At 42.1% G+C, this 27,290-nt stretch overlaps 1 protein-coding gene and 1 long non-coding RNA gene across 2 annotated transcripts in view; both read right to left on the bottom strand.

Annotated features, from left to right (window-relative positions):
* Window positions 1-26,320, bottom strand: part of suclg2 (succinate-CoA ligase GDP-forming subunit beta) — a 131,263-nt gene extending 104,943 nt beyond the window's left edge. The window contains exon 1 of the mRNA XM_023996335.2: window positions 26,189-26,320. Coding sequence (XP_023852103.2) covers window positions 26,189-26,305 — 117 coding nt within the window. The 5' untranslated portion in view covers window positions 26,306-26,320. The remainder of the gene's footprint in view (window positions 1-26,188) is intronic.
* Window positions 1-27,290, bottom strand: part of LOC139028366 (uncharacterized) — a 474,307-nt gene that overhangs the window by 104,943 nt on the left and 342,074 nt on the right. The gene's annotated exons all lie outside the window — the stretch shown is intronic.

Here is a 27,290-nt window from a genome sequence, read left to right as displayed (position 1 = left end):
TAAAATGTGCAGTTTTGTAACCCAACACCACAGATTTCCCATGTTTTGAGGGGACATGCAATTGGAATGCTGACTGCAGGAATGTCCACCAGTGCTGTTGCCATTTTTTATGTTTATTTCTACACCTTAGGCAGCTTCCAACGTTGTTTTAGAGAATTTGGCAGTACGTCCAACCAGCCTCACAACCGCAGACCACGTGTATGGTGTCGTGTGGGCGAGCGGTTTGCTGATGTCAACGTTGTGAATAGAGTGCCCCGCAGTGGAGGTGGGGTTATGGTATGGGCAGGCGTAAGCTACGGACAACGAACACAACTGCATGTTATCAATGGCAATTTGAATGCAAAGAGATAGTGATGAGATCCTGAGCCCCATTATCGCGGCATTCATCCCCCTCCATTACCTCATGTTTCAGCATGATAATACTTGGTTCCATGTCACAATGATCTGTGAGCAACTTCTGGAAGCTGAAAATGTTCCAGTTCTTCCATGGCCTGCATACTCACCAGACATGTCACCCATTGAGCATGTTTGGGATGCTCTGAATAGACGTGCACAAAACTGTGTTCCAGTTCCCGCCAATATCACGCAACTTCAGAGAAGTGGGATAACATTCCACAGGCCACAATCAACAAGCCAATGTGTCACGCTGCATGGAGGCAAATGGTGGTCACACCAGATACGGACTTGTTTTCTGATTCAGGCCCCTACTTAAAAAAAAAAAAATGTTTTAAGTACCTGTTACCAACAGATAGATATCTGTATTCCCAGTAATGTGAAATCCATAGATTAGGGCCTAATACATTTATTTCAATTGACTGATTTCCGTAAAATCTTTGAAAAAGTTGCATGTTGCATTTATATTTTTGTTCAGTATCGTTTTGTAATTGACTATAGCAAGCAAACCACATTTTTATTTTGTTGCTGTGAGCCAATGAAGTAACCTAGGTAAGCACAAGTTGTTTTCCCCGCGGTTGGGCGAGAGAAAAAAGTACCAATGAGAGTAGAGTAGCACCACAACATTTTGTGAGAGTTTTGCTTCCAGCTACGATCTTGACATTTAGCCAGTGATCACAAAATGTCAGAGCAAAGCACCTCAAGACATAAAAATAAGCCTTTTAACTTTAAATTGCTCCGCCATTTCCTTGTTGCTAAAATTCTAATGTTTCGCCTAATTTCAGTTTGTGACAAAACCCTTAAAAAGTGTAGAAAATACAATTTTTATTTGTTTGAAGCTGGTGTACAAAACCAAAAGGAAAAAGATGCAGAAACAAAACGCATAGAAATAGCACACATTATAACAGATATACTGCTTCTTAGACTCGCTTTCAATGTGAATGACAGATCCATAACTCCCATTTCTACGTGAATTTAGTCAGGTTGTCCAAAAGTTACAGCTTTAAAAAGGGAAGATTTCAGAATTAGGTTGCTGTTAAACATTCTGATCTTTATTATCATTCCAACTAAAAGTCCCAATACGTCATATCACTTTACACTTGTATTTTGGTAGAAATTTATATTTGACCGAAGTCATTTCGGAAAAAGCGTTCGGAAATGTGATGTAGAGAGAGCACTAAACGAGCAGGAGTGAAGCCACTGTCCACATAAGATGGTAAAGACCCACATCATACCAAGTCCAATTGTTATTGGAAAAATATTTGGCACTCTGAATAAAGCTAACTAATCATCTGACAATATCCTGGGATTTCTTTATTCTGTATCAGCTAAAACAATGTGACCCGTTTCAGGAAAGTAGGCGTATGTCGGAAGTCACACGACTTCACAGGAGAGCCATTTTAACGTTTTTTATAGATTTTATTTGTCAGAAATGCCTTCTGGAACATGTGAACTTTCATGTGCCTTGATAACAAACTGGTATGCCATCTGTAAATACGAATACAATTGTTAAATTACGAGCCTTGTTGGTTAAGCCACAGAGAAAGTAAGCAACCTTCCCACTAGCCATGATTGGCTGAGGTAATGAGTGGGCTGGACATGCCGAGAAAGAAGTTCGGATTGGTCTGCCATATAGAAGGCTTCTGTCTATTTGAGCTGGTCAGTCTGTGTTGGTAATCCTGTCGAACGCAGCTTTTTTTTTTTTTTTTTAAGTATCGTGTAGTGGAGCTGCATAAGTGATGCTCTCCACTTTTGGATGATCGAGTTTTGAAATCAGTGGAATTAGAGTATGATAGCTAAAGAGATGGAGAAAACACCTGTCTCCGGATTACATCTTCAAACTAAGGGCAACCGTGGCATGCCATCCGTGACAGGGAGATGCGTCCATCATTGCATGATGATGTATACGGGTAAGATAGTCTAGATAGCTAGCTAATGTGTATGACATTATTCGTATCCCAGAACCATTTGCTTTGCTAGTTAGAGCCTAATGTTAGCTAGCTAACATTGAACCTGGTCGCTTAGCTCCTCGCAGATTCATGCAGGGTAGTAACGACATGATTTGGCACTATGTTCATTGTTTTTTAACAAGCTAACATTAGCTGGCTGGCTCATTAGCTAACGTTACTTGACATGTGATCTTAAAAACGTTGTTTTTGTAGCTAGGTTCATTGTTTACCTAGCTAGCTAGCTACATGTCTTAAGCTAAAGCTAAGCTAAGCTGGCTGGCTCCCTAGCTAAAGTTACGTGTATGACATTATTATTCGTATCTCAGAGCCGTTTGCTAATTAAAGCCTAATGTTAGCTAGCTAACATTGAACCTGGTTGGTTAGCTCCCAGCATATTTATGCAGGGTAGAAACGACATGATTTGGCACAATGTTCATTGTAGTTTAACTAGCTAACATTAGCTGGCTGGCTTGTTAGCTAACGTTATGTGACGTGTGTTATCTTACACTTTGTTTACCTAGCTAGGTTCATTGCTTATCTAGCTACATGTCTTAAGCTAAAGTGTACAACACCTGTTGAATATGACCGGTGTCAGAAAACGTCGGCAAAAAAGAGTAATGAAATTGTTGCCAGCGGTGCTGGTTAAGCTGTTTTCATGTTATCCAGAGGTAAACAAATAAGCGGCCAGAGCATCAAGTGTGCGCTCTGAACGCTCCAAGAGCGAAACGAGGTGGGTGGGGCTAAAGCTTAAGAGGGTGTGAACAATGCTGAATGGGTGTAGACAAAGAAGAGCTCTACACTAGATACCAAAACATTCAAATACCATTTCCTCAAAAGTCAGTTTACAAGGTTAATCAACTTTCAAAGAAGAATTACTTTACCATTGTTCCTCAAATGCAGTGTATGATATACCATTTTGTAGCTCTGAGTCTCTACACAATTTCTAATTTTGATACACAAGACCAAATCCAGGTGGTGAGTCAAATAAGTATCATAGACCCTTTTATAGTAGCATAGACCCTTTTACACCCCTGCTGGCTTACACCTACTAGCTACCAACTAGCAGCCTTGAAACACATCACTTATTAGCAGTTCAGAACATAATTATTTATCGTACTGTTATACAAGAAGATAAACATTTACCATCATAAATTTAGCAAAAAAATAAATGTCCTCTCTTACTGTCAACTGCGTTGATTTTCAGCAAACTTAACATGTATAAATATTTGTATTAACATAAGATTGAACAACTGAGACAAACTGAACAAGTTCTACAGACATGTGAATAACAGAAATGGAGTAATGTGTCCCTGAACAACAGTGGGGGTCAAAATCAAAAGTAACAGTCAGTATCTGGTGTGGCCACCAGCTGCATTAAGTACTGCAGTGCATCTCCTCCTCATGGACTCTGATCCAACAGGTCCCAGACGTGCTCAATGGGATTGAGATCTGAGCTTTTCGCTGGCCATGGCAGAACACTGACATTCCTGTCTTGCAGGAAATCAGCCATACTGCTCATTCTGTGCGTGGTGGCATTGTCATGCTGGAGGCTCATGTAAGGATGAGCCTGCAGGAAGGGTACCACGTGAGGGAGGAGGATGTCTTCCCTGTAACGCATAGCGTTGAGATTGCCTGCAATGACAACAAGCTCAGTCCGATGATGCTGTGACACACCGCCCAGACCATGATGGACCCTCCACCTCCAAATCGATCCCGCTCCAGAGTACAGGCCTCGGTGTAACGCTCATTCCTTCGACGATAAACGTGAATCCGACCATCACCCCTGGTGAGACAAAACCGCGACTCATCAGTGAAGAGCAATTTTTGCCAGTCCTGTCTGGTCCAGCGACGTTGGGTTTGTGCCCATAGGCAACGTTGTTGCCGGTGATGTCTGGCGAGGACCTGCCTTACAACAGCCCTACAAGCCCTCAGTCCAGCCTCTCTCAGCCTACTGCGGAAAGTCTGAGCACTGATGGAGGGATTGTGTGTTCCTGGTGTAACTCGAGCAGTTGTTGTTGCCATCCTGTACCTGTCCCGCAGGTTTGATGTTCGGATGTATCGATCCTGTGCAGGTGTTGTTACACGTGGTCTGCCACTGCGAGGATGATCAGCTGTCCGTCCTGTCTCCCTGTAGCGCTGTCTTAGGCGTCTCACAGTACGGACATTGCAATTTATTACCCTGGCCACATCTGCAGTCCTCATGCTTCCTTGCAGCATGCCTAAGGCACGTTCACGCAGATGAGCAGGGACCCTGGGCATCTTTCTTTTGGTGTTTTTCAGAGTCAGTAGAAAGACCTCTTTAGTGTACTACGTTTTCAGAACTGTGACTTTAAATTGCCTACAGTCTGTAGCTGTTAGTGTCTAATGACCGTTCCACAGGTGCATGTTCATTAATTGTTTATGGTTCATTGAACAAGCATGGGAAACAGTGTTTAAACCATTTACAATGAAGATCTGTTATTTGGATTTTTACGAATTATCTTTGAAAGACAGGGTCCTGAAAAAGGGACGTTTCTTTTTTTGCTGAGTTTAATAGACAATGAATGTCTATAACCAAACTGGCTAAAAGTCTGTTGTTGGCCGACTGAAGCTATAGCTACACACGTTCTAACCTAAGTGCTACTACTAGTCATMGGGGMGGGGYGGGGGGGGGTAGTTTTCGTCACTCCGCAGCAAACATATGGTTAACAATATGTTTGGAACATCGAATCACAATAAAATCACAGTATCGAATCGCAATATATAGTATATATACAAAAGTATGTGGACCCCTTCAAATTAGCAGTGGTGTAAAGTACTTCAGTAAAAATACTTTAAAGTACTACTTACCTAGTTTTTGGGGGTTTCTGTTTAACTTTTACTCCACTACATTACTAAAGAAAATAATGTACTTTTTACTCCATACATTTTCCCTGACACCAAAAAGTTACATTTTGAATGCTTAGCCATACAGGAAAATGGTCTACTTCACGCACGTATCAAGACAACACCACTGGTCATCCCTACTCCCTCTGTCTGGCAGAATCACTAAACACAAATGCTTTGTTTGTAAATGATGTCTGAGTGTTGGAGTGTCCCTCTGGCTACCCACATTTAAAAAAATATATATTTCAACTTTATTTAACCAGGTAGGCTAGTTGAGAACAAGTTCTCATTTACAACTGTGACCTGGCCAAGATAAAGCAAAGCGACACAAACAACAGACTTACACATGGAATAAACAAAACATACAGTCAATAACACAATAGAAAAAAAGTCTATATACAGTGTGCGCAAATGAGGTAAGGCAATAAATAGGCCATTGTGGAGAAATAATTACAATATAGCAATTAAACACTGGCATGATAAATGTGAAGATGAATGTGCAAGTAGAGATACTGGGATGCAAAGGAGAAGAAGGGGCAGACGGAGCGGTCTTCTGGTCAGGCTCCGTAGACGGGCATATTGCTCACCGCTCCAAAGTATACTACTCGCCAATGTCCAGTCTCTTGACAACAAGGTAGACAAAATTTGAGCAAGGGTTGCCTTCCAGAGAGACATCAGAGACTAACATTCTCTGTTTCACAGAAACACGGCTCACTCGGGATATGTTAGAGTCGCTACAGCCACCCGGTTTCTTCACACATCACGGCGACAGAAACAAACATCTCTCTGGTAAGAAGAAGAGCAGGGGTGTATGCCTTATGAATAACGACTTGTGGTGTAATCATAACTCAAGTCCTTTTACTCACCTGACCTAGAATTCCTACAATCAAAATGCCGACCTCATTATCTACCAAGAGAATTATCTTCGATTACAAATCACAGCTGTGTATATACCCCCAAACAGATACCTCGACGGCCCTGAAAGAACTTCACTGGACTCTATGTAAACTGGTAACCACATATCCTGAGGCTGCATTTATTGTAGCTGGGAAATTTAACAAAGCTAATCTGAAAACAAGGATCCCTAATTTTGGATCATTGCTACTCTAACTTCCGCGACGCACACAAAGCCCTCCCCCGCCCTCCTTTCGGCAAATCTGACCACGACTCCATTTTGTTGCTCCCAGGCTATAGACAGAAACTAAAAACAGGAAACGCCCATGCTAAGGTCTGTTCAACACTGGTCCGACCAATCGGATTCCACGCTCCATACATCAATGTTGTTGTCCGAGGCTGGCTCGGTGAGCAAGTTTTTTAGCAAGTGCATCGGTGATGTTGTACCCACGGTGACTATTAAAACCTTCCCTAACCAGAAACCGCGGATTGATGGCAGCATTCGCACAAGAAGTGCGAACCACTGCTTTTAATTATGGCAAGGCGACCGGAAACATGACGAATAAAAACAGTGTAGCTACTCCCTCCGCAAGACAATCAAACAAGCTAAGCATCAGTGGAGAGACAAAGTAGAGTCGCAATTCAATAGCTCAAACACGAGACGTATGTGGCAGGGTCTACAGTCAATCACGGATTACAAAAAGAAAACCAGCCCCGTCGCAGACACCGACGTCTTGCTACCAGACAAATTAAACAACTTCTTTGCTTGCTTTGAGGACAATACAGTGCCACTGACACGGCCCGCTACCAAAACCTGTGGGCTCTCCTTCACAGTGGCCAACGTGTAAACCCTCGCAAGGCTGCCGGCCCAGGCGGCATCCCTACGAGACCCTGGGTCTCGACCCCACCCTCTGCAACTGGGTCCTGGACTTTAACGGGCCGCCCCCAGGAGGTGAGGGTAGGAAACATCTCCACCCCGCTAATCCTCAAGGGTGCGTTCTCAGCCCTCTCCTGTACTCCCTCTTAACACATGACTGCGTGGCCATGCACACCTCCAACTCAATCATCAAGTTTGCAGACGACACTACAGTGGTAGGCTTGATTACAAACAACGACGAGATGGCCTACAGGGAGTAGGTGAGGGCCCTCGGAGTGTGGTGTCAGGAAAATAACCTCACTCAACATCAACAAAAGGAGATGATCGTGGACTTCAGGAAACAGCAGAGGGAGCATCCCCCAAACCACATCGACGGGACAGTAGTGGAGAAGGTGGAAAGTTCCTCAGCGTACACATTACGGACAAACTGAAATGGTCCATCCATACAGACAGTGTGGTGAAGGCGCAATAGCGCCTCTTCAACTTCAGGAGGCTGAAGAAATTTGGCTTGTCACCGAAAACTCAAACTTTTACAGATGCACAATCAAGAGCATCCTGTCGGGCTGTATCGCCGCCTGGTACGGCAACTGCTCCGCCCACAACCATAAGGCTCTCTCCAGAGGGTAGTGCGGTCTGCACAATGCATCACCGGGGGCAAACTACCTGCCCTCCAGGACACCTACACCACCCGATGTGACAGGAATGCCAAAAAGATCATCAAGGACAACAACCACCCAAGCCACTGCCTGTTCACCCCGCTATCATCCAGAAGGTGAGGTCAGTACAGGTGCATCAAAGCTGGGACCGAGAGACTGAAAAACAGGTTCTATTCTCTAGCCACTTTAATAATTGGATGTAATAAATGTATCACTAGTCACTTTAAACAATGCCACTTTATATAATGATTACATAAACTACATTACTCATCTCATATGTATATACTGTACTCTATACCATCTACCGAATCTTGCCTATGCAGCACGGCCATCGCTCATCCATATATTTATATGTACATATTCTTATTCATCCCTTTACACTTGTTGTTGTAGTTGTGAACTTGTTAGATATTACTGCACTGTCGGAACTAGAAGCACAAGCATCGCTACACTCGCATTAACATCTGCTAACCATGTGTATGTGACCAATAAAATTTGATTTGGATAGGCCAAGTACCCCTGGTTGAGAACCACTGCTGTGGAGCACTCAAGGTGACTGTCTGTACTCATACAAAAAGCAGACAGAGGACAGTGCTGTGGCAGAAGCTGCATCAAATTGTGCAGCTGCACCGCCAAGAACTGAGTGACGTGGAAGGACAATGCCAGGGTACCAAGGGTGGTAGCAAATTGCTCATACATCAGAATTCCTTTCTCCATATGGCATTCAGCACATCCAGAAGCACACTCAGCTCTTACTTTCAATGAAGTATGGAGGCCACCGTGGCATTTTTTGGTAGCTTTCCCCAGATCTCTGCCTCGACACAATCCTGTCTCGAGCCTCTATGGACAAATCACTGCTATTCCACAAAATGGCCTTAACGCCTTGTCAAGATGGGCTGATACATCTCGTGAAGTAGGCTAGGCCTTAACCATTTCCCTATTTTAGGCCATGCATTAAGGGGAGGGAAATCCTATATGAACCAATAGAACACAGAACCGAAGGAATGCTCCCACACAATAACATAGCAGGACATTTCTAGAACAGAACTCTGATGATGGATGGGATGAAGAGCCCATACAAAACAGCAGAGAGCGAAATCACAAAATTGTAGGACACCTGGACAGAGGCCAACATCACTCATTCACTCTTCAAATTCAAAATCTGGAGTGCTTAGTTTAACTTTTTTTGATGTATGAATAAAAGAGCCTCTGGCCGGCTCCATAAAGGGCCAGTGGTTGCATTAAAGCATTAGAGAAGAATGGATATGGCCCTTCAATGGCCCAGTGATCTACCCCTCTCAGGGATGGCTATCATCATTAACATGTCTCAGAGGCTGGACATAGTGCTCCCTCCATTAGGAGCACAGAGACAGAATAACTCAATACATCGATAGGGGATTGATTCCTAAAAGAGTCCTTGCAGAAAACAAAAAAATGCAGCTGCTTTCCACCACAAGGGAATACATGTCTTTTTTTAACAAGCTTATTCATGAGCAAGTCTGTATTGACCCGGCCTAGCTTTGGGAATAGGAAGAGGAGCTTATGGGAGTCCAGTCAAGTTGTTGATTTTCTGCAGAAGACGCTTAGAAATTTCAAGGTCTCCTAAATGAAAAGATGGCTTAGTTGTACAGTAGACTAACCATAACACCTAATGAGAGGAATGAGTAGGACATATTGCAACTACTAGATTATCTTTAGGCAACAGCATTTTGATTTTGTGGGTGTCAGGGAAAATGTATGGAGTAAAAAGTACATTATTTTATTTCAGAATGTAGTGAGTTAGAAGTAGCCAAAAAATATAATTAGTAAAGTAATGTACAGATACCCCCCCAAAAATACTTTAGTACATTAAAGTATTTTTACTTAAGTACTTTACACCACTGCCCAAATGCCTTCACACCAGTACATTAGCATACTTTATATACTCTTACACATGCATTTATCACATAGTATTCCATACATAAGTTAAGGCCATGCAACCGGAGTTGAAACCTGAGTGAGGTGCACATGTACAATACATAAACAGATGCATGCGCCATATATTTGTGTGGTGGACACTTGATACGGTCACATGATATTGTTGTGATACGTCACAAAATCATGTTACGACCACATATCAATATTAATTTTCTATATCAATACTTTGCTAAGTCTTGCTATGTGGATGGGTCACTACAGAAGGTGTAAACGGCACAGCCAAATAGTTACCTGCATAGTAGCAATATCAGAAAGTGTCAATATAAATGAAATAATATACAGCAGTCGTGGCCAACGGTTTTGAGAATGACAAATATTAATTTTAACAAAGTTTGCTGCCTCAGTGTCTTTAGATATTTTTGTCAGATGTTACTATGGAATACTGAAGTATAATTACAAGCATTTCATAAGTGTCAAAGGCTTTTATTGACAATTACATGAAGTTGATGCAAAGAGTCAATATTTGCGGTGTTGACCCTTCTTTTTCAAGACCTCTGCAATCCGCCCTGGCATGCTGTCAATTAACTTCTGGGCCACATCCTGACTGATGGCAGCCCATTCTCGCATAATCAATGCTTGGAGTTTGTCAGAATTTGTGGAGTTTTGTTTGTGGGTTGACCACAAGTTCTCAATGGGATAAGGTCTGGGGAGTTTCCTGGCCATGGACCCAAAATATCAATGTTTTGTTCCCGAGCCACTTAGTTTTCACTTTTGCCTTATGGCAAGGTGCTCCATCATGCTGGAAAAGGCATTGTTCATCACCAAACTGTTCCTGGATGGTTGGGAGAAGTTGCTCTCGGAGGATGTGTTGATACCATTTTTTATTCATTGCTATGTTCTTAGGCAAAGTTGTGAGTGAGCCCACTCCCTTGGCTGAGAAGCAACCCCACACATGAATGGTCTCAGGATGCTTTACTGTTGGCATGACACAGGACTGAAGGTAGCGCTCACCTTGTCTTCTCCGGAAAAGCTTTTTTCCAGATGCCCCAAAGAATCGGAAAGGGGATTCAACAGAGAAAATGACTTTACCCCAGTCCTCAGCAGTCCATTCCATGTACCTTTTGCAGAATATCAGTCTGTCCCTGATGTTTTTCCTGGAGAGAAGTGGCTTCTTTGCTGCCCTTCTTGACACCAGGCCATCCTCCAAAAGTCTTCGCCTCACTGTGCGTGCAGATGCACTCACACCTGCCTGCTGCCATTCCTGAGCAAGCTCTGTACTGGTGGTGCCCCGATCCCGCAGCTGAATCAACTTTAGGAGACGGTCCTGGCGCCTGCTGGACTTTCTTGTGCGCCCTGAATCCTTTTTGCAACAATTGAACCGCTCTCCTTGAAGTTCTTGATGATCCGATAAATGGTTGATTTGAGTGCTGGCAGCAATATCCTTGCCTGTGAAGCCCTTTTTGTGCAAAGCAATGATGATGGCATGCGTTTCCCTCCAGGTAACCATGGTTGACAGATGAAGAACAATGATTCCAAGCACCATCCTCCTTTTGAAGCTTCCAGTCTGTTATTCAAACTCAAATCAGCATGACAGAGTGATCTCCAGCCTTGTCCTCGTCAACACTCACACCTGTGTTAACGAGAGAATCACTAACATGTCAGCTGGTCCTTTTGTGGCAGGGCTGAAATGCAGTGGAAATGTTTTTGGGGGATTCAGTTAATTTGCATGGCAAAGAGGGACTTTGCAATTAATTGCAATTCATCTGATAACTCTTCATAACATTCTGGAGTATATGCATACAATCTGAGGCAGCAGACTTTGTGAAAATGAATGTGTCATTCTGAAAACTTTTGGCCACTACTGTATGTACAAGAACAATATCAATAACGATATCAGTGACAGACGAGGTAGTTATATGCTTACAATCAGGGGCAAAGTGGCAGTAGCAGGATTTTTTTATTTATTATAATAATTGTAGCAGCAAGGTATGGCGTGTTTTAAGAGAGAGCCTGTTTCTGTCCTGCCCTTGACTTTGGTGCAGGGCATGTGATGTCCATAGCCTCTTTGTTGCAGAACTCCCTGATCTTCTCAAAAAATATAAGTTTGTCTAGCTGTGTCCAGTCCAGGTGGTGCTTGTAGAGGCAGCCCATCTATGGGAGGAAGGTTTTGGCCATTGCAGTTATCACAATTCAGGTCCACACGTGTTTCCCCAACTCTGTAGTTGCGGTAAGGCTTCCACCTTTTTCTTTGGCTAAACCAACTAGGCTCGTCATTTAACAACTTTATTCATATTTACAGATGGCATAATAGTTTCTTAAGGCACATGAAAGCTCACATATTCGAGAAGGCATTTCTGCCAAAAAAACAACACATTTTGATAAAAATAAATTTATTACATTCAAACGGCTCTCCTGTGAAGTCGTGACTTGCGACATACGCCTAGTTTCCTGAATCGAGTCACATTTTGTTACGTTACAGCCTTATTCTAAAATTGATTAAATCGTTTTTTCCAGAAATCTACACACAATACTCCATAATGACAAAGCAAAAAGATTAGAACATTTTGCAAATGTAAATAAAAAATAAAATATCACTTTTACATAAGTATTCAGACCCATTACTCGGTACTTTGTTTTAGCACATTTGCCAGCGATTACAGCCTCGAGTCTTCCTGGGTATGATGCTATGAGCTTTGCACACCTGTATTTGGGGAGTTTCTCCCCTTCTTAGCATATCCTCAAGCTCTACCAGGTTGGATGGGAAGCGTCGCTGCACAGCTACTTGCAGGTCTCTCCAGAGATGTCCGGTCGGGTTCAAGTCCGGGCTCTGGCTGGGCCACTCAAGGTATTCAGAGACTTGTCCCGAAGCCACTGCTCCGTTGTCTTGGCTGTGTGCTTAGGGTCGTTGTCCTGTTGGAAGGTGAACCTCCGCCCCAGTCTGAGGTCCTGAGCGCTCTGGAACAGGTTTTCATCAAGGATCTCTCTGTACTTTTCTCCGTTCATCTTTCCCTCGACCCGGACTAAACCTTCCAGTCCCTGCCACTGAAAAACTCCAAGCAGACTGTCATTTGCCTTTTACTGAGGAGTGGCTTCCGTCTGGCCACTGTACCATAAAGGCCTGATTGGTGAAGTGCTGCAGAGATGGTTGTCCTTCTGGAAGGTTCTGCCATCTCCACAGAGGAACTCTGGAGCTCTGTCAGAGTGGCCATCAGGTTCTTGGAAACCTCATTGTCCAAGGCCCTTCTCCGATGGCTCGGGTTTGGCCAGGTGGCCAGCTCTATGACTTTCTGGTTCCAAAGTTCTTCCATTTAAGAATGATGGAGGCCACTGTGTTCTTGGGGACCTTCAATGCTGCAGAAATGTTTTGGTAACCTTCGCCAGATCTGTGCCTCGACACAAATCAATCATGTCTCGGAGAGCTACGGACAATTCCTTCGGCCTCATGGCTTGGTTTTTGCTCTGACATGCACTGTAAGGTCCAGTGTCATGCACTGGACCTTACATAGACATCGCCTTTCCAAATAATGTCCAATCAATTGAATTTACCACATGTGGACTCCAATCAAGTTGTAGAAACATCAAGGATGATCAATGGAAACAGGATGCACCTGAGCTCAATTTCAAGTCTCATAGCAAAGGGTCTGAATACTCAAATAAAACAGTAAAATAAAACAATTTTTTTTAGATATAAATTTGCAAAAATCATTATTGGGTATTGTGTGTAGATTGATTAATATATATATATTTTTTAATCCATTTTAGGATAAGGCTGTAACGTAACAAAATGTGGAAATAGTCAAGGGGTTTGAATACTTCCGAATGCATGTAGGCCTACAAGCGTCACAAGAAAAGTGCATACTCTTGTTGTTTTTATGTCTTTGTTAAACACCACAAAAGTGATCCTATATATGCATGTGTTTATTCTCTCCCTCCTCTGAATCTGATAGAGCCAGCCAGACAGCTTCTAGAGGATGTGTCGACAGTTCTGAATCTTTTCTAATACAGTGGCGTCCCTAGATGTCTCCTGGGGTTAAAATTCTCATTAGTAGTCATGGCCAGGCCCTAACCCTTTGAAATGACTCTGGCTAATTAGCACCAATGGATGGCCTCCCAGTTAATTAACCAGAATGCTCCTTAAGGGGCTTTATCAAATGTTTAAGAAATTAACAAATTGCAAGTTTGCCAATTGTACCTAATTGATTTGTTCCTATTCAGGTTGAGCTCATGCCCTTTGCCTCTGTTTAGCGAACCATCCGGTTGAGTTTAAAGGGGTTTGGAATCCTGATTCACTTACAAGACCAGAACCTGGAATGTGGATAGACACTGCACTTTGATTTGTTATAAAAATCATTGCTTGTCCTGATTGCAGTTAAATGTTTTCCAGCTAATGAGGTAGTTTGCTATTAGTTCTGACTCATAAAGATGGGCTGTATTGTAATTAGACAGCCACTGCATACTAGTTAGCAGTGTTGGAGGCGACCCTGAAATAAGGGGCAGAAAGGCAGCGTAAACAGGCCAATGTGAATCATCTATAAATCCTCGCATATAAACCAACCATGTAGTATTATCACGCACGATGAAGCATTAGGCCTAGTAGCTTAATTCAGATCAGCATTTATTCGGAAAAAACAGACCCTTCAAATGAATGGACTAATTAAATGTTGATGACAGAACACCCACAGTTTCCCTGTCATTGCACATTGTACCAAATGGTAGGTTGGACCTCACTTTGTGAGCAGAAAGATACAAATGTATGCGTTCATCTACAAAGCCCTTTTGGGTAAACTCCCTATTTACCTCTGTAGTCTGGTCTCCTTCACCACCAGCAGTTACCATACCCGGTCTGCTAGGTGGTTGCTACTTAAAGTCCCCAGGATATTCAGTGTTAGGCAAGACTGCCTTCTCTTCTTGTGCACCAGACGCATGGAATAGTCTACAATCCATGCTTCATCTAGATATGTTAGTGCCACTGAATGAATTGGTGGGAGACTGTTACAGAGGAGTGTAAATGATTTTATTTAGGCTGGATTGTTGTATGTTTTAACTATGTAATATACTGATTGTTGCTGCCTTCTTGGCCAGGTCTTCCTTGAAAAAGAGACTCTGGGTCTCAATGGGCTTTCCCTGGTTAAATAAAGGTTAAATAAAATAAGAGTCAAAAGCTGTTTGAACGGAATGGACCCAACAGAACCTCTTACTCTCTCTGTACTGTAGTTACTTCCTTGTTTCTTCTACAACATCCTCAAATAGGGCTGGGAATTTCCAGGGAGCTCACAACACCATATTATCACGATACTTAGGTGTCGATACAATATATATTGCGATTCTATGTGTATTGCAATACAATACTGTGATTTTATTGAGATTCGATGTTTCAAACACATTGCTCACGATATGTCTGCAGCAGATGAACACGAGAAAGCAATGAGAAAACATGTTGTTTTGATCAGTCATGGAAATAAAAGTGCTGAAAACTAATTGGCTCCCTATTTAAAAAATATGGAGAACAAGCTATGAAGGAAAAATACTGGAGTTTTGGTGCAGGTGCAGCCGACTACACAAAAATAATATTACCAAAACTATACGATATGTCAAAAATAATATCCCGATATGCAACTACTTCCCCCCCCCATCACTAATAACCACTGTCCTATCTCAGTTGATCTCGTCCTTGCCATTCTAAAGACATGTAGTGGAAGTCCTTGGCCTGTGTAAGCCAAGGTCATGTCCCGGCCATGAAAAGGAATTTGAGGAGATCTGGAGGAGGCTCCATTAGGCCATGGTGGAAGGCGTGAACCATAACGTCTGCCTGTTTGGGATGGGAGCAGTGTTGTGGTAGAGAGGGGGAACAAAGGTGAGGCAGGAGTAGTGGAGCATAGCTACAGGATTTAGATCACGGAGATTTGCATCAATCGGCAACGTGAGGAACAGGAGGGCCTAATCTGCTGCAGACAGGCTTAGCAGGAGAACAACTCAAGACTCTGGGTCTCCAGATAGGACGTTTAGCAATTAGCATAGTTAATAAGAGACGTCATAGAGAGACGTAATTGCAGGTGTCAGGTCATGAGGGAAGACTGAGGAAAGATGTGTGGATGCTCAGTCTGTCAAAGCGCACTCCTCTCATACTGGGATGACTTGTGCAGGACGTGGGAGCTACGGAAGTGTGAACACTTTACCATTGTTGCAAGAGGAATACATATAGGCCTAGTGAAGGCCAATACCCTACAGTAGCAAATATCCTGATTTTATTTTTACAATATTGCTCTTTATCCTTCCATTTCAACTGCTGCTGTTTCCCAGCATCTCTCAACCTAATTATCATCAGTAAAGAAGAAATTAATTGACTGGATGGGTATGAGTGCATTCATTCATTACGTTCTTGCTTTGGAGGCTGCCAAATTCAGAATGATCGCAGCCCTTCTAAATTATTGAAAAAGCCTAAACACCTCTTATGAGCTACAGAAATGGCTATTAACCTTGGCAAAATGATATTCAAATCCAGTTATAGCTAACTTGGTCTACTGTATCCCCCATGGGAAGGAAATGTAAATGTGCTCTTGCTGTAGACAGATGGGAAAACCGCCTGGCTTTTGAAGTTCCAGCAACCAGAGTCGTCGCAGCCCCCACCCCCTCGCTAAAATATTCAGGACAGTCTCATTGAGCGCCTCTTTCGCTCCAGTATCCCACACACAACGCTGACGTTGGGCTGAGGCTGGTTAGTACTACGGGGCCAGAGCTGCGACACCTTAAAAAATTTGCAAATGTTCACAAATTCAGCACAGTGCGGCAACAGTAAAAATAAAATAAAACAGCCAGAGGATTATCTCGCTGTGCAGAAAATTATTTAGGAGATTGATTTATGAGGAGAAAAAACACCCATAACTTTCTCTCCCCCACATACACCATCTGAAATATTGTGATCTCCTGCGCATTGTTATTGACAAATCATTGGAAATTGAATTCCCTGTGGAGCAGATGACTGTCACAGCCAATGAGACACCATTGTGACTCTACCTGCCAGTCAGTCAGTCATCTTGAACGGGCTCTGATACTGTGCCACAGACAACAGCCTCCTGGATCGTTACTCTTATCACAACGGCAGCGGGCCCATAAGAGAGAGAGGGTATCAAAACCAGGTGCTGCAGCCAGAAAAAGTAGATTAGAAGTTCTGCATAAGTTTACCACTGGGGTAGAAGAGCGGTGCTGTCACTGAGTAAAAAGATGAATTGTTTGGAGTGCTGGCAGACATCCAGGCCCTGCAGATTGCGCTGAGGCTCGCATGTAGATGAAGTGTGAACACAAGGAGAGGCTGAATGGAAGGAGGGGAGATGGGGGTGCTTTAACCCCTGAAGCTGAGGGAAGTTATTAACACACCCATCTAGGCTAGAATCTGGAGGAAGATTTGCTGAGCTCAACAACACAGCCTGTGTCTTGATATCTCAGTAACACAAGGGTAAGAGAAAATACTACAATATATCATCTAATGCTATCCAATTGAATCTAGTTACTTCCTTTATCACATGCACACTCGAAACTCTAGTTACTAGCATAATTTTCAAAATTGAACGTTTTTTTCAATATAAAGATGTGCAATGTAATACAACTTGGCAGTGTGTGCTTTTTTCATTATCCGAAGCCTTCTTCCAGATAGCTGTAGTAGCTAGGGACTGTCTCATTATACCAACTAGATGAAAATATGCTTACTTAGCACTATACACAGAATACCGAACCAGATTTTCAAAGCAAGTACCCATGTGTGAGTAGGGGGATGGTCTTCTGCGCTTGCTAAGAGTGCTGTTCGTGTTAGCCTAGTCGTGGGAGGGAGAGTTATACAGTAACTGTGTCCAGGGCTTCAGGTAGATAATATGTGGGTAGAAGTAGGTACCAGGGAAACTGTGCACTCCATGCATATCACCTCTGAATAAAAGGGAAATACCGCTGATTACATTGATCATAATGGCAATGATGCCCGTAGACATGAAATGCTTTGAAAGGCTGGTCACGGCTCACATCATCCCAGACACCCTGTGGGCACAATATAATCTGAAATACAAACAAAAAACAAACAGCAAATGGATCCAACAAGTTTGTAGAGTCACAAGCTTGATGTAATCATTGTGTGCTAAGAATATGGGACCAAATACTAATCTTGTGACTACTTTAATACACATAAGAAAATGTCCCAAAACTTTTGGTACCCTAAAATTGAGGGACAATGTACAGAAAGTGCTGTAATTCCTTAACTGTTCACCCGATATGAAAATACCCTCAAATTAAAGCTGACAGTCTGCACTTAAACCTCATAGTATTGTATAATTTCAAATCCAAAGTGCTGGAGTACAGATCCAAAACACCCATTTTCACTGCCCCAATACTTTTGAAGCTCACTATATATTTAGTCTACTTTAGCTACAGCAATAGAACTTACAGTACAGACATTGTGGCCAATAGTCCAATAAAGCACTCAGCGACCTTCAAACTGTGACCCCAAATAGCCCATACGAGTAATTCCTCATAAAACCCAGACAAAAAAATGTATCCATAGAATAGTCCTTTGGAGGAAGTATTGACACATTTTTAAACATTTGTATCCAAAAGCATAATTGAGAAATAATTCATAAAAGTTGGTATATTTATGACATTTTGGCTTTACCCAGGCCTCCTTTAAGACTCCATAATGTTTAATCCGTTTCATATGAAGCTTTACCACTCTGTAATATGAGTAGTATTATTGAGGAGTATTATTATGAGTAGTATTATATAATTTATGAATATTGAAAATAACATTTTAGATGTTTCAATATATTGTTGAACATGAACTCAGCAAAAAAAGAAAACGTCCTCCTCTCACTGTCAACTGAGTTTATTTTCAGCAAACTTAACATGTGTAAATATTTCTATGAACATAACAAGATTCAACAACAGACATACACTGAACAAGTTCCACAGACATGTGACTAACAGAAATTGAATAATCTGTCCCTGAACAAAGGGGGGTCAAAATCAAAAGTAACAGTCAGTATCTGGTGTGGCCACCAGCTGCATTAAGTACTGCAGTGCATCTCCTCCTCATGGACTGCACCAGATTTACCCGTTCTTGCTGTGAGATGTTACCCCACTCTTCCACCAAGGCACCTGCAAGTTCACTGACATTTCTGGTGGGAATGGCCCTAGCCCTCACCCTCCGATCCATTAGGTCCCAGACGTGATCAATGGGATTGAGATCAGGGCTCTTCGCTGGCCATGGCAGAACACTGACAATCCTGTCTTGCAGGAAATCACGAGCAGTATGGTTGGTGGCATTGTCATGCTGGAGGGTCATATCAGGATGAGCCTGCAGGAAGTGTACCACATGAGGGAGGAGGATGTAACGCAAAGCGCTCAGATTGCCTGCAATGACAACAAGCTCAGTCCGATGATGCTGTGACCCTCCACCTCCAAATCGATCCCGCTCCAGAGTACAGGCCTCGGTGTAACGCTCATTCCTTCGACGATAAAATCACCAGGACAAAACCGCGACTCGTCAGTGAAGAGCAATTTTTGCCAGTCCTGGCTGGTCCAGCGACGGTGGGTTTGTGGCCATAGGCGACGTTGTTGCAGGTGATGTCTGGTGAGGACCTGCCTTACAACAGCCCTACAAGCCCTCAGTCCAGCCGCTCTCAGCCTACTGCGGACAGTCGGAGTACTGATGGAGGGATTGTGCGTTCCTGGTGTAACTCGAGCAGTTATTGTTGCCATTCTGTACCTGTCCCGCAGGTTTGATGTTCGGATGTACCGTGCAGGTGTTGTTACACGTGGTCTGCCACTGCGAGGATGATCAGCTGTCCGTCCTGTCTCCCTGTAGCGCTGTCTTAGGCGTCTCACAGTACGGACATTGCAATTTATTGCCCTGGCCACGTCTGCAGTCCTCATGCCTCTTTGCAGCATGCCTAAAGCACGTTCACACAGATGAGCAGGGACCCTGGGCATCTTTCTTTTGGTGTTTTTCAGAGTCAGTAGAAAGGCCTCTTTAGTGTCCTAAGTTTTCATAACTGTGACCATAATTGTAAGCTGTTAGTGTCTTAATGACCTTTCCACAGGTGCATGTTCATTAATTGTTTATGGTTCATTGAACAAGCATGTGAAACAGTGTTTAAACCCTTTACAATGAAGAGCTGTGAAGTTATTTGGATTTTTACAAAAAGGGACATTTCTTTTCTTGCTGAGTTTAATATATACTCTACGGGGATATCAAAGTTCCAGAGTGGGATCTCTGCTAATTTAAAATAGGTATGGCCCATTTTATACAGAGAAAATGACGTAGTAATAAAAAATATTTAAAAAATGTGAATCACAATGTAAGAAAATCATAGCCCTTCATTTACTTGTATCATTGCACATCCTGCAAATCACCAGCAGAGGGCGACCATTTTGAACTATTTCTCTGCTACTTTGATATGCAATTGTATAATGATATGTATGATATGATATGCTAGTGTATAATCCCTTTAACAGGCAGCTCAACCGGGCAGTTGAGCTAATTTTGACAACCAATTCTAAAAATGAAAACACATTAATTTTATTTGCCATTTTTAATCATCTCAACCAATGTAATTGAGTAAAATGATCAGGTGGTTTTCATTATCGGAATCCAGTATTTTTTTAAACAAACATTCAAAAATGGTTGAAAACCAGGACATGAACGTTAGAAAAATCAAACATTTCAGTATTAATTGTGTATAAAATGGAAATTACAGGCCTGTAAAAAACTAAAACATAATTTTGGAATTAAATTTAAAATGTTAGGAACTCTTGAAAAAAAATGCTCTACAAGGCGCTTGAGTTGCCCATTAAGGGAAAGCAATTTAGTCAAAGCTAGCGATTATGGACAAATATTGTTATAAGATTTTTTGGTCTGTGCAAATAGTAAATATGAAAAAAATATAAATTATTCTATCTGCCTGTTATCTTCAATATGTTTCACAATATTTTTCAGTACATGTAATTTTACAGATACAGTGGGGAGAACAAGTATTTGAAACACTGCCGATTTTGCAGGTTTTCCTACATGCTTTGTAAGTAGGAAAACCTGCAAAATCGGCAGAGGTCTGTAATTTTTATCATAGGTACACTTCAACTGTGAGAGACAGAATCTAAAAAAAAAATCCAGAAAATCACATTGTATGATTTTTAAGTAAATAATTTGCATTTTATTGCATGACATAAGTATTTGATCACCTACCAACCAGTAAGAATTCCGGCTCTCACAGACCTGTTAGTTTTTCTTTAAGACAGCCCTCCTGTTCTCCACTCATTACCTGTATTAACTGCACCTGTTTGAACTCGTTACCTGTATAAAAGACACCTGTCCACACACTCAATCAAACAGACTCCAACCTCTCCACAATGGCCAAGACCAGAGAGCTGTGTAAGGACATCAGGGATAAATTGTAGACCTGCACAAGGAAAGCAGCTTGGTGAGAAGGCAACAACTGTTGGAGCAATTATTAGAAATGGAAGAAGTTCAAGATGACGGTCAATCACCCTCGGTCTGGTGCTCCATGCAAGATCCCACCTCGTGGGGCATCAATGATCATGAGGAAGGTGAGGATCAGCCCAGAACTACACGGCAGGACCTGGTTAATGACCTGAAGAGAGCTGGGACCACAGTCTCAAAGAACACCATTAGTAACACACTACGCCGTCATGGATTAAAATCCTGCAGCGCACGCAAGGTCCCCCTGCTCAAGCCAGCGCATGTCCAGGCCCGTCTGAAGTTTGCCAATGACCATCTGGATGATCCAGAGGAGGAATGGGAGAAGGTCATGTGGTCTGATGAGACAAAAATAGAGCTTTTTGGTCTAAACTCCACTCGCCGTGTTTGGAGGAAGAAGAAGGATGAGTACAACCCAAGAACACCATCCCAACCGTGAAGCATGGATGTGGAAACATCATTCTTTGGGGATGCTTTTCTGCAAAGGGGACAGGACGACTGCACGTATTGAGGGAGGATGGATGGGGCCAAGTATCACGAGATCTTGGCCAAAAACCTCCTTCCCTCAGTAGGAGCATTGAAGATGGGTCGTGGCTGGGTCTTCCAGCATGACACGACCGAAACACACAGCCAGGGCAACTAAGGAGTGGCTCCGTAAGAAGCATCTCAAGGTCCTGGAGTGGCCTAGCCAGTCCCCAGACCTGAACCCAATAGAAAATCTTTGGAGGGAGCTGAAAGTCCGTATTGCCCAGCGACAGCCCCGAAACCTGAAGGATCTGAGAAGGTCTGTATGGAGGAGTGGGCCAAAATCCCTGCTGCAGTGTGTGAAACCTGGTCAAGAACTACAGGAAACGTATGATCTCTGTAATTGCAAACAAAGGTTTCTGTACCAAATATTAAGTTCTGCTTTTCTGATGTATCAAATACTTATGTCATGCAATAAAATGCAAATTAATTACTTAATCATACAATGTGATTTTCTGGATTTTTGTTTTAGATTCCATCTCTCACAGTTGAAGTGTACCTATGATAAAAAATTACAGACCTCTACATGCTTTGTAAGTAGGAAAACCTGCAAAATCGGCAGTGTATCAAATACTTTTTCTCCCCACTGTATAAGTAGGGCTGTTCCCGACAAAAAAACTGAAAGCCGTCTGTTCTTTTGACATATCGATTAGTTTACATTTTTAAAAGTGTATTTTTCCATACAGTGCATTTTCCTCAATCTACTCACAATACCCCTGTTAGGTTCTTATTTTACAGAGTAAGTAACTCACGGACACTAGAGAAGCTTTAACCAAGTTTAATTATTCCCAAAGGTTCTGTACAGCTGTAATTCAGACAGCCAAACATTTCTCACCATCACAGTTATATAGATCCCACTTAAGACACCCCTTCTCTCCAATCCTTACATCTTATGGTTCAACAGAAAGAGGGTAACAGGATACCAAACCCTTATTACTCCCTTAAGGGAATCTGTCCTCACCTCCTGAGCTCAACCACTGCTTCCCCTAATCCACAGATGTCCATCTGTCTCAACACGTTGCTCTCCTCTCGTCCACCCAACACCTTCTGTCTTTCTTCATAGCCTTCTGTCTTTCTTCATAGAACCATTAACTTCTGACATGAAACTCAGTCTCTTTCACTCCTTTGATTCTATGCTTCTTTCCTATCATTTATTTAATATCTCAATGTTTAGTCGATTCCACACCCCATAATGACAAAACAAAAGCAGCTTTTTGGAAATGTTTGCCTTTATTTACATAAGAATTCCGACCCTTTGCTATGAGACTTGAAATTGAGCTCAGGTGTATCCTGTTTCCATTGATCATCCTTGAGATGTTTCTACAACTTGATTGGATTCCATCTGTGGAAAATTCTATTGATTAGGCAAGATTTGGAAAGGCACACACACTTGTCTATATAAGGTCTCACAGTTGATAGTGCATGTCAGAGCAAAAACCAAGCCATGAGGTCAAAGGAATTGTCCGTAGAATTCCAAGACAGGATTGTGTCGAGGGAAAGATCTGGGGAAGGGTACCAAAAAAAATGTCTGAAGCATTGAAGGTCCCCAAGAACACAGTGGCCTCCATCATCCTTAAATGGAAGAAGTTTGGAACCACCAAGACTCTTCCTAGAGCTGGCCGCCCGGCCAAACTGAGCAATCGGGGGTGAAGGGCCTTGGTCAGGGAGGAGACCTAGAACCCGATGGTCTCTCTGACAGAGTTCCAGAGTTCTTCTGTGGAGATGGGAGAACCTTCCAGAAGGACAACCATTGCTGCAGCACTCCACCAAGCAGGCTTTTGTGGTAGACTGGCCAGATGGAAGCCACTCCTCAGTAAAAGGCACGACAGCCCTCTTGAAGTTTGCCAAAAGGAACCTAAAGGACTCTCAGAAACAAGATTGAACGCTTTGGCCTGAATGCCAAGCGTCACGTCAGGAGAAAACCTGACACCATTCCTACGGTGAAGCACGGCGGCGGCAACATCATGCTGTGTTGATGTCTTTTCAGCAGCAGGGACTGGGAGACTAGTCAGGATCGATGCAAAGATGAACAGAGCAAAGTACATTGAGATCATTGATGAAAACCAGCGTTCAGGACCTCAGACTGGGGCGAAGATTCACCTTCCAACAGGACAACGACCCAAAGCACACAACCAAAACAATGCAGGAATAGCTTCCTTGAGTGGCCCAGCCAGAGCCCGGACTGAACCCTATCGAACAACTCTGGAGACCTGAAAATAGCTGTGCAGCGACGCTGCCCATCCAACCAGACATAGCTTTAGAGAATCTGCAGACATTGGGAGAAACTCCCCAAATACAGGTGTGCCAAGTTTGTAGTGTCATACCCAAGAAGACTCAAGGCTGTAATCGCTTCCAAAAGGTGTTTCAACAAAGTGCTGAGTAATGGGTCTGAATACTTATGTAAATGTGATATTTTTTTAAATTATACATTTGCAAAAAAATCTAAACAGTTTTTGCTTTGTCATTATGGGGTATTGTGTGTAGATGGATGAGGGAAAAAACAATTGAATACATTTCAGAATGAGGCTGTAACGTAACACGTGGAAAAAGTAAAGAGGTCTGAATACTTTCCGAATGCACTGTGTGTGTGTGTGTATATATATATATATATTTGCTATTGCTTGACCAACAGCCTATCAACCAAACAATCGACTAATTGGGGTCAGCCATAATTATGAGCATATAAACAGTAAACACGTTAATTTACATATTAATACACAACTGTATCATTTTATTAATATTTGATATCAGTCCTTATTTACCTATGCCCGTCTTCAATTATAAAGGAAGCAGACAATGTTAATTAAAATGTATACTTTTTATTATTATTTAAAAAGTCTTTGCAAATTTCAATACAAAATGAGTTTACCCTAACTGGGCAACTCAACTGGCTGTTTGAGATGTGTTATCCAATTTTAAGTCATGAAAATTATTTATTTATTTTTGTCCTATATTAGAGCTAAATACAAATGTTTCAGCCCAAACAAAATGTCTGATATGTACTTCTGTGTGCCAGTTAAAGGGTTTTTATTAGACAGATCGTTTTTTTTTTTCAATAATCATGTTTATATTTTTCAATATTCATGAATTAAAAGGTTTACTCAGCGATATGAAGTAGACAGCATAGTGGGTCAATTTCCGCAACAACTTAGAGCGTTGAAGCACGAGGCTCAACATCTCCGCTGTTTTGATGCCCTGGCTACCACACTGTGAACAGTTAAACGCCCGTGCACATGCGCAGATACTGTGTGTGTGTGTGTGGCTGTGAAGTGTTGCATCTCACTCATCTTAATATCTCCGGTGCTGCTCGTGGCAATGTCTAGCTTTAATGTAAAAAAAAGAGAAAGTTATTCAAATCAAAATATGACATATTAGAGCAAGCGGTAAAGCTTCATATGACACCAATGTTTTCTTTGTAGCACCTACAGATTAAACACTGGAGTTTTAATGGAGTCCTGGGTAAGACCAAAAATGTAATAAATATGCTAACTTTTATGAATTATTTCTCAATTATGCTTTTAGATACAAATGTCAAATATGTCAACCATCCAGCATGAAAATCTATTTTTGTCTGGGTTTCGTGAGGAATCACTCATGCTTCTTTCAAAAACGTGTTCTTCACAACTACATAATACTGCTGTAGTACAGAGGACATAAGCTCCTCTAATTGTGTCAGTATATTTCATGGAGGTTTGGATACAGTAAACAAAGACATCCAGCCACATCCACTCCCAAGTTAATCTTTATCCCCAGGTGTCACTGACAAACTGCCACAACTGCGCAAACCCCAAAACATCTGCCATGATGTACAAAGTGCAAAACCATAGAATCTATTTAGCAACATTAAAACTTTATCTACATTAATTATAAAGTTTAAAGTGCAAATAGCACTGACCTTTGAACTATTACCACATCTTGAAAGCTGACTTTACTATTAAACACTTATGTAGGCATTTTAGTCAGTCAATTAGGGTCAAAGGTTGCATAGTGAATTACCACGGGAAAAACAGAGGTCAATCAATATCACATTTTAGTTATATACACGACGCACCTTCATGACATTGTTTTTACATGATCAGCCTGGCAAAACAACTAGCTCAAAATGTTTCCACACAAATATACCTAATTATTTAGCAGCTATTCTGTTGTCAATGACACTTAATACTCAATTCAGCACTACAGTTACCATTGCACCAATAGCGATCCAGAACAATGACACAATATATAGTATCTATTCAAAACGGCATTTAAAACATTACCAAGCTGATTGGATAAAGGTACTTTATCTAGTGGCTCTAACATTGCACTACACAAGGACAGTTAAGACAAAAACGCATGCAGATGTTGTGATGGAAATCAAATATGACAGTGCTGATGTCGTGTTCGAATAATAGTTGTCTTCTTTTGAAATGGTGTTTTATGAAATGTCATTACATTTATCTCACCGTTGGTAAGATAATGGACTGCACACGCTCATCAGCGAGCTGTTTCTCAACTTTGAGCTGTTTGTTTCTAGCTACAGCAGCCAGGCTGGCAAGCTCGAGACCTGTCGGTGACAATGACAGCGAATGCACTACACTGGAACCAGCCATTATAACATCAGAAGCATATTGTGAACATTTATAAATGATGTCGGTACCTTGAATTTGTCAAGAAACAAGTGCTTGGCGCTTGCTCCACGTAGTCCTCTCGCTACAATCTGGGATACGATGGATGCCGCCATGTTGACGCGGAAGAGAGCAATGTGAAGGACCATGTGCGCGCAATCTGACCAGTGATAGGAAGGCTGGCGGAAGTGGGCGTTGCGAAAATATTCAATGGAGAAGGGTCTGGGCGCGTTAGAGTGGTAAGGCTAAAGCAACCGACCGTAGAGGAAAGTTGAGGAGTTTAGTTGGGGGAGGTGGAACTGCAACATCTGAAAATCAGACACTAATGTGGTTTTCCAACAGCAAGGCTCAGATCAACATGACAGGGTTGCCATTGTTTATAAAAGTTTTGCTTTATAATGTTGAAATAAACATATCTCCAATCCCCATATCACTCACAAACTGAAATCATGTGTGTATATTGTAGGCTACAATCTAGTGAGAGAGAGCCTCAAATATGACATTCATTTGTACTGTATGAATGGCAAATTGGTTCTTGTTTGAGTCATGTCTTTGGCAGGCGCCAGAACAAATCACTTGGATTGGCCTTTGATTTTCATAGGCAGCACGTTTTTTTCATGGGACCTCTTATGTTTGCACGCCACAGGAGGATGGTGGCACCTTAATTGGGGAGGACGGCCTCATGGTAATGGCGGAATAGTGTCAAATGCATGGCTTCCATGTGTTTGATGCCATTCCATTGGCTCCATTCCATTTGCTGTCCTCCCCTCAGCAGCATCCATGGGAGCAAACCCTTTTTATGGGTGTTATAGTGAAGACCATAGGCAGCTCGTGAGTTTCAATTTGGGGAAGCTTACATTTTATCCTACCAAGACACACCTGTTAATTGAAATTCATTCCAGGTGACTACAGCATGAAGCTGGTTGCGGGTATGGCAAGAGTGTGCAAAGCTGTCATCAAGGCAAACGGTTACTACATGATTCCATATGTGTTATTTAATAGTTTGATGTCTTCACTATTATTCTACAACGTGGAAAATAGTAAAAATAAAGAAAAATCTTTGAATGAGTAGGTGTCCAAACTTTTGACTAGTACTGTACATACAAACAAAACAACTAAAGAATAATGTGTGTT

The sequence above is a fragment of the Salvelinus sp. IW2-2015 genome, linkage group LG11 (assembly GCF_002910315.2).
Source record: "Salvelinus sp. IW2-2015 linkage group LG11, ASM291031v2, whole genome shotgun sequence".
In the NCBI taxonomy this organism is placed as follows: Eukaryota; Metazoa; Chordata; class Actinopteri; order Salmoniformes; family Salmonidae; genus Salvelinus; species Salvelinus sp. IW2-2015.
Note: the sequence above shows the minus strand (reverse complement) of the source record. Positions and strands in the feature narration are given on the sequence as shown.